A 14493-nucleotide genomic window follows, 5' to 3' on the forward strand; every position below is an offset into this window, starting at 1 on the left:
TTGGGGTGAAAACACTGTAGAACCGTACTGTACAAATCAGGGTGTCTAAATACCTTAAAGAAAGTACCTTTGGTACATTTCAGCTCTCAAGAAGAATTGTAAGATCAAGTGTATTTGCAGATTCCTCAACAAAGTTTCAACAAGTTAATGGAATGAGTAAAGTCAAATGCTTCAAATTTTCCCTGGCAAGCCCAATTTAGTTCTCATACACTAAATTGAGCCCCATTGGGCACATAACATATCACCATGCTTTTGAAGTCCTCCTCCTTGAGAGCTCTCACTCTAGGCAACTCTTATAGCTAGCCCTCTCCAAGTGACTACACTTTGCTCATTCAAATTTTATTTTCTATAATTCCTTCTCTTTGATTAAATTTTTTTTTTCATAATAAAAATAAATAAAGTAATATCAACTACATACAGAGTTTACCATTTGCACTCCATTAAGAGTTACTAAACCTGTTTACCAAAAAAAAAAAAAAGAGTTACTAAACCTTGCGTGGAATAGCATGGTCTCAATGCTCACACATTCCAATATTGATTTTTTCATATATTATTGGAGTTGTGACATACAGTCAAACATTGAAGACTATATGTGTGCCAACACGTCAGAGTGCCCCCTTTGACACTATCATGTTGAGGAACGTTTTAGTATTTCCTTGAACATCCTAATCATAATTCTCACTTACAATGAAGGAGGCACTTATATGCTGCAAGAAAAAAAATGTGTCAAACCACATTTAAATCCTAGCAAATCTTGGTCGATTTCTTAAGCGTCTTCGGCATTATGAGATGGTACTCACTTGTGAGGAGGAAGCGCTACGGTCTTCAAAGCCCATTTGGGAGAAGCCATCGGTTTTGCTATTCTGTGCACGTTAATGAAACTTAACGAGTTATTTTTTTGGTAGTTTTGACTCTCTCCAGGTAGTCATTTTCAGTATTTAAAGCATTGACATGGTGCTAGCTCTGATACCAAATGTTAGGTGCTTGATTAACATGCCAAAAGCTTTTGAGTTTATGGGTCAAGCCTTTTAAGCTATCTAATACTAGATTGGTCTAATCTAGCGCCAATAAACCAAATTATGCCTCATTCGGCACATAACATACGACTATGTTTCTACTTTCGTAGTTGTTAATCTTGAACTCACACTCTGGCAGTAAGTAATCCTCTACAAATGGCTGCAATTTGCTCCCTTAATTATTTTTTTTCAATTATACCTTGACTTTGATTAAAAAAAAATAATCAAAGAAGTTTTCATATGAACTACCAACATAATAAAACATAAATAAAAGTAAGATCAACTACATATAGAATAATATCGGTTACACCCCATTAAGAGTAATTATGATTTTGTGCGAAGTAGTATGGTTTCAATGCTCACACAGCCATATTCCTTCCCAAGTTTCCATATTGAGTTACTTACAAGTTTCCTAGAGTGTCATTATGGCCTTCCATAGTATGTGACCATGGTGTAGAATGCCCCTCTAGCACTATCATGTTGATGAACATCTCGGTGTCTCCATGAACATTTGAGTCATAGTTCTCATTTACAGTGAGGCAGGCATGCTGCCAAAAAAAAAGAGGGTCAAACTACATTTGAATCTGAACAAATCTTGGTAAATTTCCTTCAGTATCTTGGGCATTATGAGATGGCACGGTTGGCACCTTCACTTTCAAAGAGGAAACGCTATGGTCTTCGGAGCCCATATAGGAGAAGCTATCTGTTTTGTTGTTCTGAGCTTGTTATTGAGAGTTGACGGGTTATTTTTTCCTAGGCATCAAGCAACCCTTTCTTGGTTACTTTTACTTTACTCTAAGGTATCCCTCTCCCATGACATTCAAGCCCTTGATGTGATGTAAGAAGCTCAAAGGCTTACAGAACGAAATGAGTCAAGCCCTTTAATCTACCTCATGTTAGTAGTACAAGAAAAATAGTCAACAATGGCACATCGGGTGGTGCTATAGTAGCATTTTATACAAAACACCAACATATGTACAATTATCCCGGGGGAAACTCATAATTATAGTGTTGGTCAGGAGTGCTTGGACTTGTAGTCAATCTCATTGAATGGAAATACAATCGTTATTGGACTTCAAAGTTATTGTCATAGTTCTTGGCTTCTATTGAGTGGCATAAACATCATACGACTCTCATTGCCTTAGCTCCGATTTCTCAGAGTGTGATTTTTAACATTCTTGAAGTTGCTTTCCTCGACTAGGGTTAAAATAGGGTTATTTAATTACTCACTATACATCCAAAACAATTAGCCACTAGACAAAATAAGTTAAGTGTTTTTTTTTCTTTCCTTCGGGTTTTAGACAACTATAAAGTATATAAACTGTAAAACCTATTCTCATCTTCAGTATCTTCTTTTCTCTCCCTTCCCACACCACCAAGGTATTTTTGTGGCATTTAATGGTAAGTGTCACCGTATACTTAGCTACCTCGTATACTTTTATAACACTTCAGGTCTACAGCGGCGTTTCCCAAATGTTGGGAAAGTGCACAACATTGTAATCTTGATTAATTTGCTCATGTGATCATGTATAAGACGATGAAAGTAGCCCTCTTCAAGTGGCTACACTCTACTCCTCAATTTTTTTTTTTTAATAATATCTTCACTTTGGTAAAAAAAAAATTCATATGAAATACAAGATAATATTAAAATCCCACAAAAAAAAAAGAAGATAATATTAATTAATTTTTTCAAAAAATAAAATAAAATAAAATAAAATAAAAGTAAGATCAACTACATATAGAGTTTAACATTTTTAACTAATTAAGAGTAACCACAATTTTGCACGGAGTAGCAATTTCACCATGCTTGCACAACCATTCTCCCTATCAAATTCCCATATTGAGTTTCGATTATGGTATTGGAATCGTGAGGTTGTAGCCAAACATTGAAAACATGATGTGTGACGGCATGTCATTAGAGCCTTCTATAGTATGTTGTCATGGTGTAGAGTGCCCCTTTAGCACTATCTTGTTGAAATTTCTTAATATCTCTTTGAATATTTGAGTCGTAATTCTTGTTTATAATGAGGGAGACACTTGTAAGCTGCAAGAAAAAAATGTGTCAAACCACATTTGGTCAATTTCTTTCAGTATCTTGGGAATGATGAGATAGCACCCTCGCTTCTAAAGAGGAAGCGCTATGGTCTCCTGAACCCATTCGGGAGAAGCCATCAGTTTTGTTATTATGAGTGTGTTATTGAGATTTGATGAGCTTTTTTTTTTGGACGGCAGACAACCCTTTATTGGTAGCTTCACTCTACTCCAAACAACCCTCTCCTAGGTAGCATTTTCAGTATTCGAACGCTTGACGTGGTGCCAGCTCTGATATCAAATGATAGGTGCTTGAGCAATGCATTAAAAGCTCCGAAGCTTATGGAACTAGTTGGATCAACTCTTTTAACTTAACTCATATTAGGTTGGCCCAATCTACTATCCATGCACTAAATTGAGCCTCATTAGGCACATAACATACAACCACAATTCACAGTTGTTGTCTACCAATGACTTTCACTCTATGCAGCTCTATCTTTAGCAATAGGTAGCCTCTTCAAGTGGTTGCACTCTGTTCCTTGAGGGAGTTTTTTTCTTTGGGGGAGGGGGGGTTGTAGGTAGTTCTTTTTTGATAGCTTTCACTATATTTTACATAACCCTTTATGGTATTCAAACTCTTGACGTGGATCAAAAGTTTATTAAGGCTCATCACTGAAGAGTTGTTGTGTAAGTAAATAAATAATAAGAATACTAATGAAAAGGCTCATGCATCCTCTATTGTTATTGAAAAGATCAACAAATGGCTTCTAGAATTACAGTCCCTAATCATTCACTCATCTTGTAGGTATTTTTAAAGCTTTCTATAATTCCTAAAAGCTCCTATCCCCATTTACTAGACCCCATCTTTTAATTCAATGAAGCTAAATGTGAATGGAGCAAGGGTAACCTAGGTATGAAACTCTTAGTATTTATCTTTTCCCACGGAACCTACAATATGTGGAATCACTGGTATTGGTTTCCATAAGTTATCTCCTCATGTAATTGGCTTGATACACATCTCATTCTAGACCGAGAAAGCAATTGAGCAACCATTCGGTTGGCAAATTTTGGCTTGTGAGATCTCAAACAACTCTAGTTTTTAGGGTGATGTTAATTTTCGTGAGGATCAGTCTCGTATTATTCATGAAGACAAAGTTGTTCCTAGTTGTTTGAATGTCATATTTGTGTTATTTTGTGTGGAATGATTGTCACCTGTGAAATGGTCGTTTAAGAATTCCATCAAACAAATGGATAACACATTTTTTGGATTCCTAAGGCCAAATTCACTACGCATAGGGTGCCAAGTTAAAATATAAAAAGGCTCACACGATATAAGAAATCAATACATCTAATTTATGGAGGAAGGAGAATTTCAAAAGAAAAAAATAAAAGAGGTAAACATAGCATGGAGAATCAGTAGGATAAACATATATACTAAGAGGTGTTTTACCAAGAAAAAATTATTTGATTATTGAACCATTATGCCAAGATGTTTGCCAAATCTTTGTACTCTCCATTCACTTCATTTTTCTCCTCGTGTCGAGATTTTTTCAATGTAGCGACATGATAATATGACAAATATGAGGCGGGCGACGGATGAAACTTGGACACAAATGGGAGACGGGAGGAACCAGATCATGAACGAATCCATTTTACACAAAAAACCGAGTCCCACCAGCGTAAAGATTTGAACCAAATCAATAAATAATTTTTAGGATAAATCTAGAATTTCATTCCAAAAATTCCAACAAAACAAAAAAGAAAATTTACAAAACAAAAACCTAGAGATGGCGAGATTTGAAATCTCTAAATTTTTGAAATCTACAAACTCAAGTAACCAAACAGGCCCTTAATTACTTTGAATCATTTAAACTTTTCCTTTCGTATTAGGTAAGGATTTAGGACCATCCAAACATGCATGAATGCTGATGTGCTAATAAAAGCTCCTTATCTTTACTTCAATAAATTATTTTTTATCAAAAAAAAAAAAATAGTATTGTTAATAGCATAGTTTTTCATTTACATCTATCTTTCTTTATTGTGAAACTATTAATTCACATTTATTTATTATTATCATGCTTTGTATCATCATTGTTACACGAAAAGGGAAAACTTGGCATGATCAGCTATCATAAATATATGTATTTTTTAAAAGTTAGCATATATTCCCTTTTTTTCTAATTAAAAGTTAACATATTTAATATGAAAAAATGTTAAAAAGGCTAGAAAATTCTTGTCAATTCCAAGAAATCAAATTGTTTCCGCATTTCCACATTTGGGACCACTTTGATTATGAATTGTTATGATGATGGTTTTCTTAATTGTGAATTTGTCTGGTCTTATGCTCAAAAGTTTAAGTCAAACATTTTAATTCTCTCTCCTATTAATAGATGAAAAAGTTTAATTTTATATTATGATTCATTTCTTTAAAAAGAAAAAAGAAAAGATTAACGAGGGATAAACCAAATAAATTAGGACGTTAGAAAGGAATTTGATAATTTAAATATATGTCAAATAAATGTAAGATGTCCTCTTTTTTTTTTCCCCTTTCTTTCTCACTTTTGAGCTAAATAAAAACAAGTAAATTGCATATTGAACCTATTCGTATTCTCTAACACTTGGACTTGATTTCAGTGCTTGCAATTAATGCACACTAATTGTGCAGCACCATGCTGTAAATCGAACTGTCTGTATTTTGAAAAGTAGGGTTTATAAATTTTGACCACTGCATGGGGTGGTGCCCATTACTGCAAAATCCCTTACAGTGATGTGAATGTATTTCCCACATTGTTTTATGTGACATGGACAAATCCTATAAATGTAGGTCCCACTACTTCATTGGAGTGGATTTTAGATCATCATGCTCCTTGACGATTTTACCACCACAAAATCGGTGGGCCCCACAGGTAAAAAAAAAATCTCATCACCCAATTCCTGGCCCCTGAAATTTGTGATGTTAAAGCTGATGATGGATTGAGGATCCGGACTCATTGGAGTGGGGGGAGGGGGATTTGATGGATAGAGAGTCTTTGGACTCATTTCCTTATATAAAACAATTAGTTAAAAAAAAAAAAAAAATACAAACCCTATTTTCCAACCGGTTCGCGCGGTGTGATGTTTAAAACCGAATTGATGAACCCGAGTTGCGTGGAGTCATGGACGGTCAATCACGTCTAGTAATGATGTGTTGTGTCTGGAGAGGTGAGAGCGGTGCATCGAATGAAAAAAAACCACGAAGCCTTCCAGAGCTCAAATATCTCAAAAAATGGCGGTTACAAGAAGACCAAGAAAAAAAAACCATCAACGGCAACGAACAGGTGCTGGAGAGTGTAGACATGGCCGTGTCCCTGGTCTTCTGGCTCCTCTGAAGTCATCGCATTCTCATATCTTGTAATCTGTTACAACAAGGTCTTAAGTTGTAACTCGTCTTTGAATAATGTCCTTTACCCGATCCGCACAGGATTCCTGTAACTGTATGCTCCCAGGTCCACCAAGCCGAAGCAATGGCGGATCTGCAGATTGCAGCACCAGTGGCCTGCTGGCGTACGGCGCCGGTAGCTGTGTCACCGTCATCGACGCTCGTTCAATGCAGCTCCTCTGTGTCCTTCCAATGCCCGCACCTTCTACCTCTCCTATCGCTCTTGCCCCCTTTGTGACCTCTGTCCGTTGGGCTCCTCAACCCATTCGCCGCGACATCCTCACCCATGAACTCTCTAATTCCTATCTCTTCCTTGCCGTCGGAGACCGCCAGGGCCGTATCGCTCTCTGGGATTTCCGTCTCCGCCAAGTCTTCCTCTGGATGGAGGCTGATCCGTCTGATAAATCCAAGCTCGGCGTTCAGGATCTCTGCTGGGTACGTGCCCGTGCTGATTCTTGGCTCATAGCATCCATTAGTGGCCCCTCTCTTCTTGCCCTCTGGAACGCCTCCACTGGTCGCTGCATCTGGAAATACGACGCTTCCCTCAAATTTCTGTCTTGCATTCGATGTGATCCTTTTGATGCCAGACATTTCTGCGCCTTGGGGCTCAAGGGGTTCCTATTGTCCGTTTTGGTCATTGGGGACAATGACGGCGATGTTGTCATCAAGGAACACCGGATCCCGACTGCTAGTGATTCTACTGAGTTGCAGAAACTCGAGAGAGACGCGGCTTCTGGTTCCGCTGCACCTGCACTCGCGGTATTCCCTTTGTTTGTAGCAAGGTTCAGTTTCTCACCACAATGGAGACACATTCTTTTTGTTACATTCCCCAAAGAGCTATTTGTGTTCGATTTGCAATACGAGACTTTGCTTTCTTCTACTGGGTTGCCCCGGGGTTTTGGCAAGTTTCTGGATGTGTTGCCCGATCTAGACAATGACGTGCTTTACTGTGCTCATCTTGACGGAAAGCTCAGCACCTGGAAGCGGAAAGAGTAAGTGTCCTGTACTTGCTGCATTATTTTTAGTAATTCAAAAGTTTATGGTTTGACAAAACATATTGACTGTACAGCCTCTTGTTGATTGTTCAATCCAATCTTTAGATAGGTCTTCAAGCAGTGAAGTATGATTCATGAGCTGTCAGTAATGAATTTAGGGAAGGGATTTCAGATCTTCTGCTCCTGCACCAACTAAATTCTATTTAAATAAGTGGATCTGTTACAATCACATGAATCCAGGAATTTGAATGCAGGGAAAGGGATAATATACGAAAAATAAACGCTTGACCTGAAGAAATCCATGCTTGTATCTTTTGAGTTTCTCTGTAGCTGGGGGTTTTGCCACGGAAGATTGGGAAGGGTAATTGTTTATGCTAAAATCAGCTCATAACAGTTGGTTTTTGAGGGATTTAGTTGTCTAGAGAGGCTTCAAGGCTAAAATGGTGTCATGGTTTGATTACATTCTGGAATTATTTATGGTGTTTTCTACTGTTTTCTGAATTATAGTCACCATTAATGAAATTGATAAAAAGTGTTAGCCTATGTTGTTATGGTTGCTAGGCAAACAATGGCATTTGAAGGGGGGGGGGGAGAAAGGGGAAGAAAATAAGGTGACAAGATTTGTGTATGACAGAGCATCAAGAAAAGGAGGTCAAAACACTTCAGATTACTATTGACATGAACAATGTCAGCTTTTGTTTTGCCTTTGTGCAAATGATACTAAAAGATTTTTTGAGGCCCAATTCCAGATCATGTGATGATTTTCTAAAAGGGTCAATTTTGTCACGTTAAGATTTATTCAGAAGGGTCAATGTTGTTTATATGTGAGGAGTTTATTTGGTCTCTAATTTTGGAACTTGTGACTTAAGAGTTTCCATTCTAGTGTTAGTAGATCAATTTTTCTCTTCTTAGTAAATTTTATATCTATTCTTAGAATAAATAGCTTATATATATATAACTAGAGAGCGCGTATACTATCTATATATATATATATATATATATATATATATATATATATATATATATATATATATATATATATACGTATTAGTGATGAACCAAATTCTAGGGTTTAGCTTGTAGGGATGTTTCTCCAAAGTTAGGTTCACTCAAGGATCCTCTTCAATAGAATCTGCAGTCAATTAGGGTTTAGAATACCCTGCGATTGAAGGGAATCAGTTGGTTGTAGGGTTCTAGGGTAAGGTTCAGCTGGGGTTTTGGGAATTTAGGGGATGTTGGGTTCCTTTGTGATATGGGTTGTGAAGAGATGGTTTCCTGGGGGGGAAAGGTTAGGTTAATGTTTGTGGTCAAACAATTAGCATCCTAAGAATACATAATCCATCCCATGGGGGATATGGGATAAATTCCTTGAGATGGAAGCTTGGGTCTATAGGTGTCAGAATAAGTTGAAACTTGGAGGGAATGTAGGTAATAATATAGCGATATGACCCCCCAAGTTTGGTGTTTGGGTGGCTAAATTAAAATATATAAAGGTTCTTGGCTTTAGGGTCTCGGGAAGTACAAAAATTCAAGAAAATTATTATATCTTGAAATTGGACGGTTAGAATGGGGACAAATTGGGATCTAAGGTCACTAGGGTTGGGGGATAAGGTTCCTAAAGTTTGGGTCAGATCTTATAGTTAGATTGGTGTATACTTGACCTTGAAATTTGGGTCTCAAGAGAAGTACGAAAATTCAAGAAAACAAAGAAGGGTCTGATTGGTGTGAGAAGGAAGGTTAGGAATGGTGAGGGGAGGGGCTGTAGTTACTTGGGATTGGGGTTAGGTTGCTGAAATTGTTGAATTATTCCTAAAAGTTGTTGGAGCTTGAAGACAATGGCTGTTTCCTCACTCTAATACCGCTGTGGCCCTCTCAAGGAAGTCCATGACTCCGACTCAGAAATTTTATTTAATCAATTCAACTTGCAATTACAGAGTTTGGAGGCTTTATTTATTACCTTAAAATAAGAAGAAAAAAAATAGAGGATTTTTACAGTTTACCCATTTTAGTGGGGGATGAAACTTCGGACACCCCACTTTAGTGTAAAGAATTACAATTTACCCACTTCAAAATTACAAGTTACCCTCAATTACTTGATTTTGTTAACTCATTCAAATTTTGAACGCAAATGACCCTAGTGCCCTTAAGGATAGTGTAATGACTAAATGACCCTTCTATTCCCAACCCTTAGGTGAGTGAAGGGATTCTTCCTTCACTCATCTTCTTCTTACACCTCGCTGGAAACCGCCCACCATCACCGGAAACCACCACACCCTCTCCCTTTGCCGGTGACCACTACCCCCACCTTCCCCGCAAATCACCCGCCATCATCCTCGTCACACCCTAAACCCTAACCTAATAGCATTCTATTTGCAAAACTCCTTCCAACCATTTTCTTTTTAGGGGTGGCAATGGTTGGAGAGAAAGATTATTGTGGGCATAGTAGTGACAATGCAAGCAATTGTAGTTGCCTTAGTCCAAGCACGAACCCCCTTTGCAGATCAACGAAATGTAAGAAACTAGTATGTCATGACGGATACTAAGTATAAGGAAACCCCGCAACCCAGCACCATCAACAAGACAAAACAAATAGAAACCCAAAAAAATGGACAACAAGAACAACACAAGGGGCCAACCAAAGACAAGCAGAACCTGGAAATAATTTAAATTAATATTGATAGTAACAAATGGTAAACCTAATACTTTGAGCGTACAACGTTTTGCAGCGGCGCGTTTCTGACGGATACTAAGTATAAGAATGAAACCTTCCGTCAATCCTACAAGATCACAATCATCAACAAGAACAAAAACAAATAGTAAAACCCAAAAAAAAATGGACAACAAGAACAACTACAAGGATTCGATTCAGGCACAACCAAAGACTAAGCTATGAACCTTGGAAATAATTTAAATTAATATTGATAGTAACAAAATGGTAAACCTAATACTTTGAGTACAACGTTTTGCAGCGGCGCGTTTCTCTTCTTCGTATGGAGAAGGGATCGATAGTGATTTTCTTCTGTTAACCCATGCATCTCTCGTTTCCGATGGGATCCCCATAGCTTTTCTATTCACCCAGAATCACTCCGACTTCACTATGATCTTGAAAATAAAAAAAACTGAATAGGATGTTAGCTAAGAAAAATGAGGAATGCCTTGTAAATTTCAAGAAAATAGTTGCAAGAATATATTGTATTTAGTGAGAAAATCTGAAACAAATAGGAACGCATCTAGTAGGGCGTGATGGCGATGATGGTGGGTGATTTCCGGCATGGGGAGGTGGGAAGGTGGGGCGGTGGTTGTTGGCAGGGGGAAGGTGGGGGCGGTGGTGGGTGGTTTCCGGCAAGGTGTAGGAAGAAGATGGTTGAATCCCTTCACCCACCTAATAGTTGTATATGGGAGGGTAGTTTGGTCATTACACTACCCTTAAGGGCATTATGGTCATTCACATTCAAAATTTGAATGACTTAGTAGAATCAAGTACCTATGGGTAACTTGTAATTTTGAAGTGGGTAAACTATAATTTTTGGCACTAAAGTGGGGTGTCTGGAGTCTTGCCCCCACTAAAGTGGATAAACTATAAAAAACTCAAGAAAATAAGATTGAAACTTAGACACCTAATTGGATTGAAACTTAGAAACCTAATTGACTTCAAATTGACTTTCTAATTCTAATTAGGATTCTGACTTGACTAACAATGTCTCACATAAACAAGGACTCTATCATAACTTACTCTAGAGAGATCCAATTAGGATTCTAAGAGTAGATATGGATTCCTAATAAAACGAAGACTCATATTAGGGGATCCCAATACAATTGGGAATTACACCTAGACAAGGACTCTACAATAACTCATAGATTACTTTCTAATCCAAATGAGAAAACAAAGATAGATGTAGGGTCTAGACAATGAAGTGGACTCAATGCGACCCTACCCTAGGATTCCATGAAATTGGCAAAATTACCAAATTACCCTTGATTGGTCCTAAGATTAGGGAAAGTGGCCTTGGCCCTGTGGAACCCCAGACATGGTTAAAAAATTCAAGGGAAACTCAAGTTTTGACCGGGTGAAAATGGAAAATTTAGGTGAAAACTTGGGAAATCTCGAGGAAACTGAGGATTTTTCCGTACAAACTTCGACAAGTTTTAGAGAGTATTTTGGGGTGGGATTCTGTATTTAAGTTAATTAGAGTATAAAGAATACATTGATTGTATTTTGCTAAAAAAATCAATGTAGATATATCATTCAATGTACATAACATTAATGTAGAGTTGTCCGAAGATTACATTATAAACTTAACTACTTAAGCACATAACATTCAATGTATAATTTCTAACTTCAAAATAGTTGACAATAAAAGGAAAATACAACTTAGTGCTAAGAGGAGTGCCAAGAGTGGATTCATCCTGTGAGCTGAGTAATACTATGCTTGTAACATCCTCTCTTCCAACCAACGAACATAGACATCCCATGACATTTTATGCCTATGGTTGTCAAGGTAATCGACAAGTGTAACTTTATGAATTTGGTCATCAACATGCTTAAGATAACCAGCCTGAGGGAATGCGCACTTTGGATAGGGAAGTCTTGATGGAGGGGGTATTTGTCGTGGTATTTGAAGAAACATGAAATAAACAAAAAAATTGAAAATTTGGGAAAGCTACAAAATTTACAGGAAAAAGTCCCAAGTTTTCACGAAATTTCCCAAGTTTCCCACGAAATTCGGGGATTTTTTTTCTCATGAACTAGCTGGTCCAACTGAGTTGAACCAAGTTTTGACAGGTTTCGAGGTTTCGACAAGTTTCAAAGAAATTTCGACAGTTTCGATCGAAACTGAGGATTTTTTTGGGTCCTCATGAGTTTCGTTTTGCATTTTCCAAAATGCGAAATTTCAACCGAAATTTTGCACATTTCGAATGAATTTTGTACCATGACCCCAGAAACAGTTTGTTAATTAAGCTGCAAGAGCCTGTACATGATAATAAAGCTTTTGCTTTGAGTCTTTTGTTCTCTTGTCATTGTGAGTGATAAGAAGGGTTAGAGCCTTGCTGTGAGAGCTAAATTCCTAAGGTTGAGACTTGGTAAGAGAGCTGGAACACCCATGCCCCTTCTACTTTCTATTTTCTTATTTCTTCTTTTCCTCTCTTGTTCAAACCATACTGATGACCATCAAAGGAATCAGTAATCATTCGTACGATCAAGTTGCTCTTCTACTGATGCTGCTGAACAATCCATTCTAACAAGTGTGTTGGCTGAGATTTTACTGGAGTGCTGTGACCACTGAATGCCCCCTTTTCTTCTTCTATTCCCCAAATCCTGTTGGCTTCTAGAATTTCCATTCCATCTCACCTCCCCTTCAATCATGCATCCATCCACTCATTCATCTATTAGATCCCTTGGCATCTATACTTTGTAATTTCAGTGCTCCATCATAGTTGGTATTGACCGTTGGAATCCAAATCCAATTCAAATTGCGGCATAGTTTCCTCACTGTCAGACTGCACTCTAACCCTAATATGGAGCCATTCTACGGGCTATATTTATCTGCGGCTTAGCTACTATTTGGGCGTTTTGGTGGTCTATCTTGCAATCCAACCATTAGAATAATATCTAATTTGCATTGGTGCTTTTTCTATCCATTGATTACTTACCATACAAATTCTCTCCTTGGTTTCTAATTTAGTTTTCTGGTATTTCAGGGGCTAAGTTAATCTTAGTTCTGCAATACCTTTCCTAGGTTGACCAAGGCAACACCAGTAAACAAAGCAAGAGAGTAGCACCTGCACGTCTAGGTGACACATTGACAGCTATGGTTTCAGCACTACATTGTGATTCTTCTGTTTACATAGTTTGGGAGAGTTGCATCACATGATCTATTGGCTGTAAATTTTCCAATATATACTGTTCTGTAAACCATGGGAAACATTTCTACTTGCAGCTATAGTATTTCTCTAGCAATGTTGGTACTGCTGATGATTGTTGCTTTTTATCAATTTCTTATTCATATTCATTTTGACTAACATGAGTCACTATGGTGATTCCCACCCACCCCCTATGCCTCTCTGTCAGTAAAAATAAATAAATAAACTACTATTGCTCATTTATTCTGGAGCTCTTTGGAGCACACTTTTGCTGGACTTTAAGGAAATTTATTTAGGTGCTTACTGTTGCAGCAGAAAACAGGTCCACATGATGTGTTCAAAGGAAGAATTATTACCTTCAATTGGAACAACAGTTCCTTCTCCTTCTGTTCTTGCTGTTGTGCCATCTCAGTCTGAAGCTGCCCTCCAAAATGTTCGCAAGCTTTATTCTGATCCACATGATGCTTCGTCACTTGCTCAGGATTCCAATACTCTATTTGATTCTTGGCATAACCATTGTTTTGTTACCAAGACATATTTGATCTCTATTACTGATGATGGGAAAATATGGAACTGGCTGCTCACCACTGAAGGAGCAATAGATGCTAGTCAAGATATGAAGAATTCTTCTGAAGTTACAGTTGCAGAAACATGTTCTACCTCAGTTGACGCTTCCACCTCTGGACATGAATTTAATGCAGTAAAAGGATCAGAGCTTGTCAATAGAAGTTCTAGTTGCAAATCAAAACCGCTCCGTGCCTATGATGATTTGTCATTTAAGGTTGGTAAATGGACTAAACATATAATGTTTTGTGAGTAAGACATATTCTATATTTCCATATCGTTAAAAGTAAAAGGATCACTAAATAAATAATAAAATTCAGTCTGAACTGAGATTGTGTGATATCCCTTTATCTATATGGAAATATGAGTTTACTTTTGTTCATAGTAGCCAAAGCTTTATTTAAGTTGTTATTCTTCACTGATGCTGTTTGTGGAAGAGAGCATGTTAAATTACTGATGCTGTTTGTGGAAGAGAGCATGTTAAGTTATCTTCGGTGGAATCTGAAGCCAGGACTGCAAAGATATTTCAGTCCTTAAAATATACTGCTTTAGTTTTTACCTTCCATAGCTGGATTTCAACACCTATCCCCATAATTTTTGTTTTATA

General features: G+C 37.5%; 1 protein-coding gene across 5 annotated transcripts in view; it reads left to right on the plus strand.

Moving 5' to 3' along the window:
• The first annotated feature begins 6207 nt into the window (after positions 1–6207).
• Positions 6208–14493, plus strand: part of LOC149025198 (uncharacterized) — a 30926-nt gene continuing 22640 nt past the window's right edge. For 4 of the 5 annotated variants that reach the window (XM_089145416.1, XM_089145418.1, XM_089145419.1 and 1 more), the window contains exons 1-2: positions 6208–7457; positions 13635–14103. In XM_089145416.1, the coding sequence (XP_089001542.1) occupies positions 6484–7457; positions 13635–14103 (1443 nt within the window). In that variant the 5' untranslated portion in view covers positions 6208–6483. The remainder of the gene's footprint in view (positions 7458–13634; positions 14104–14493) is intronic. The other variant, XM_089145417.1, reaches the window with a different exon arrangement.

This window comes from Hakea prostrata, chromosome 2, assembly GCF_041222555.1.
Source record: "Hakea prostrata isolate BN-2017 chromosome 2, UWA_Hpros_2, whole genome shotgun sequence".
Taxonomy (NCBI): Eukaryota; Viridiplantae; Streptophyta; class Magnoliopsida; order Proteales; family Proteaceae; genus Hakea; species Hakea prostrata.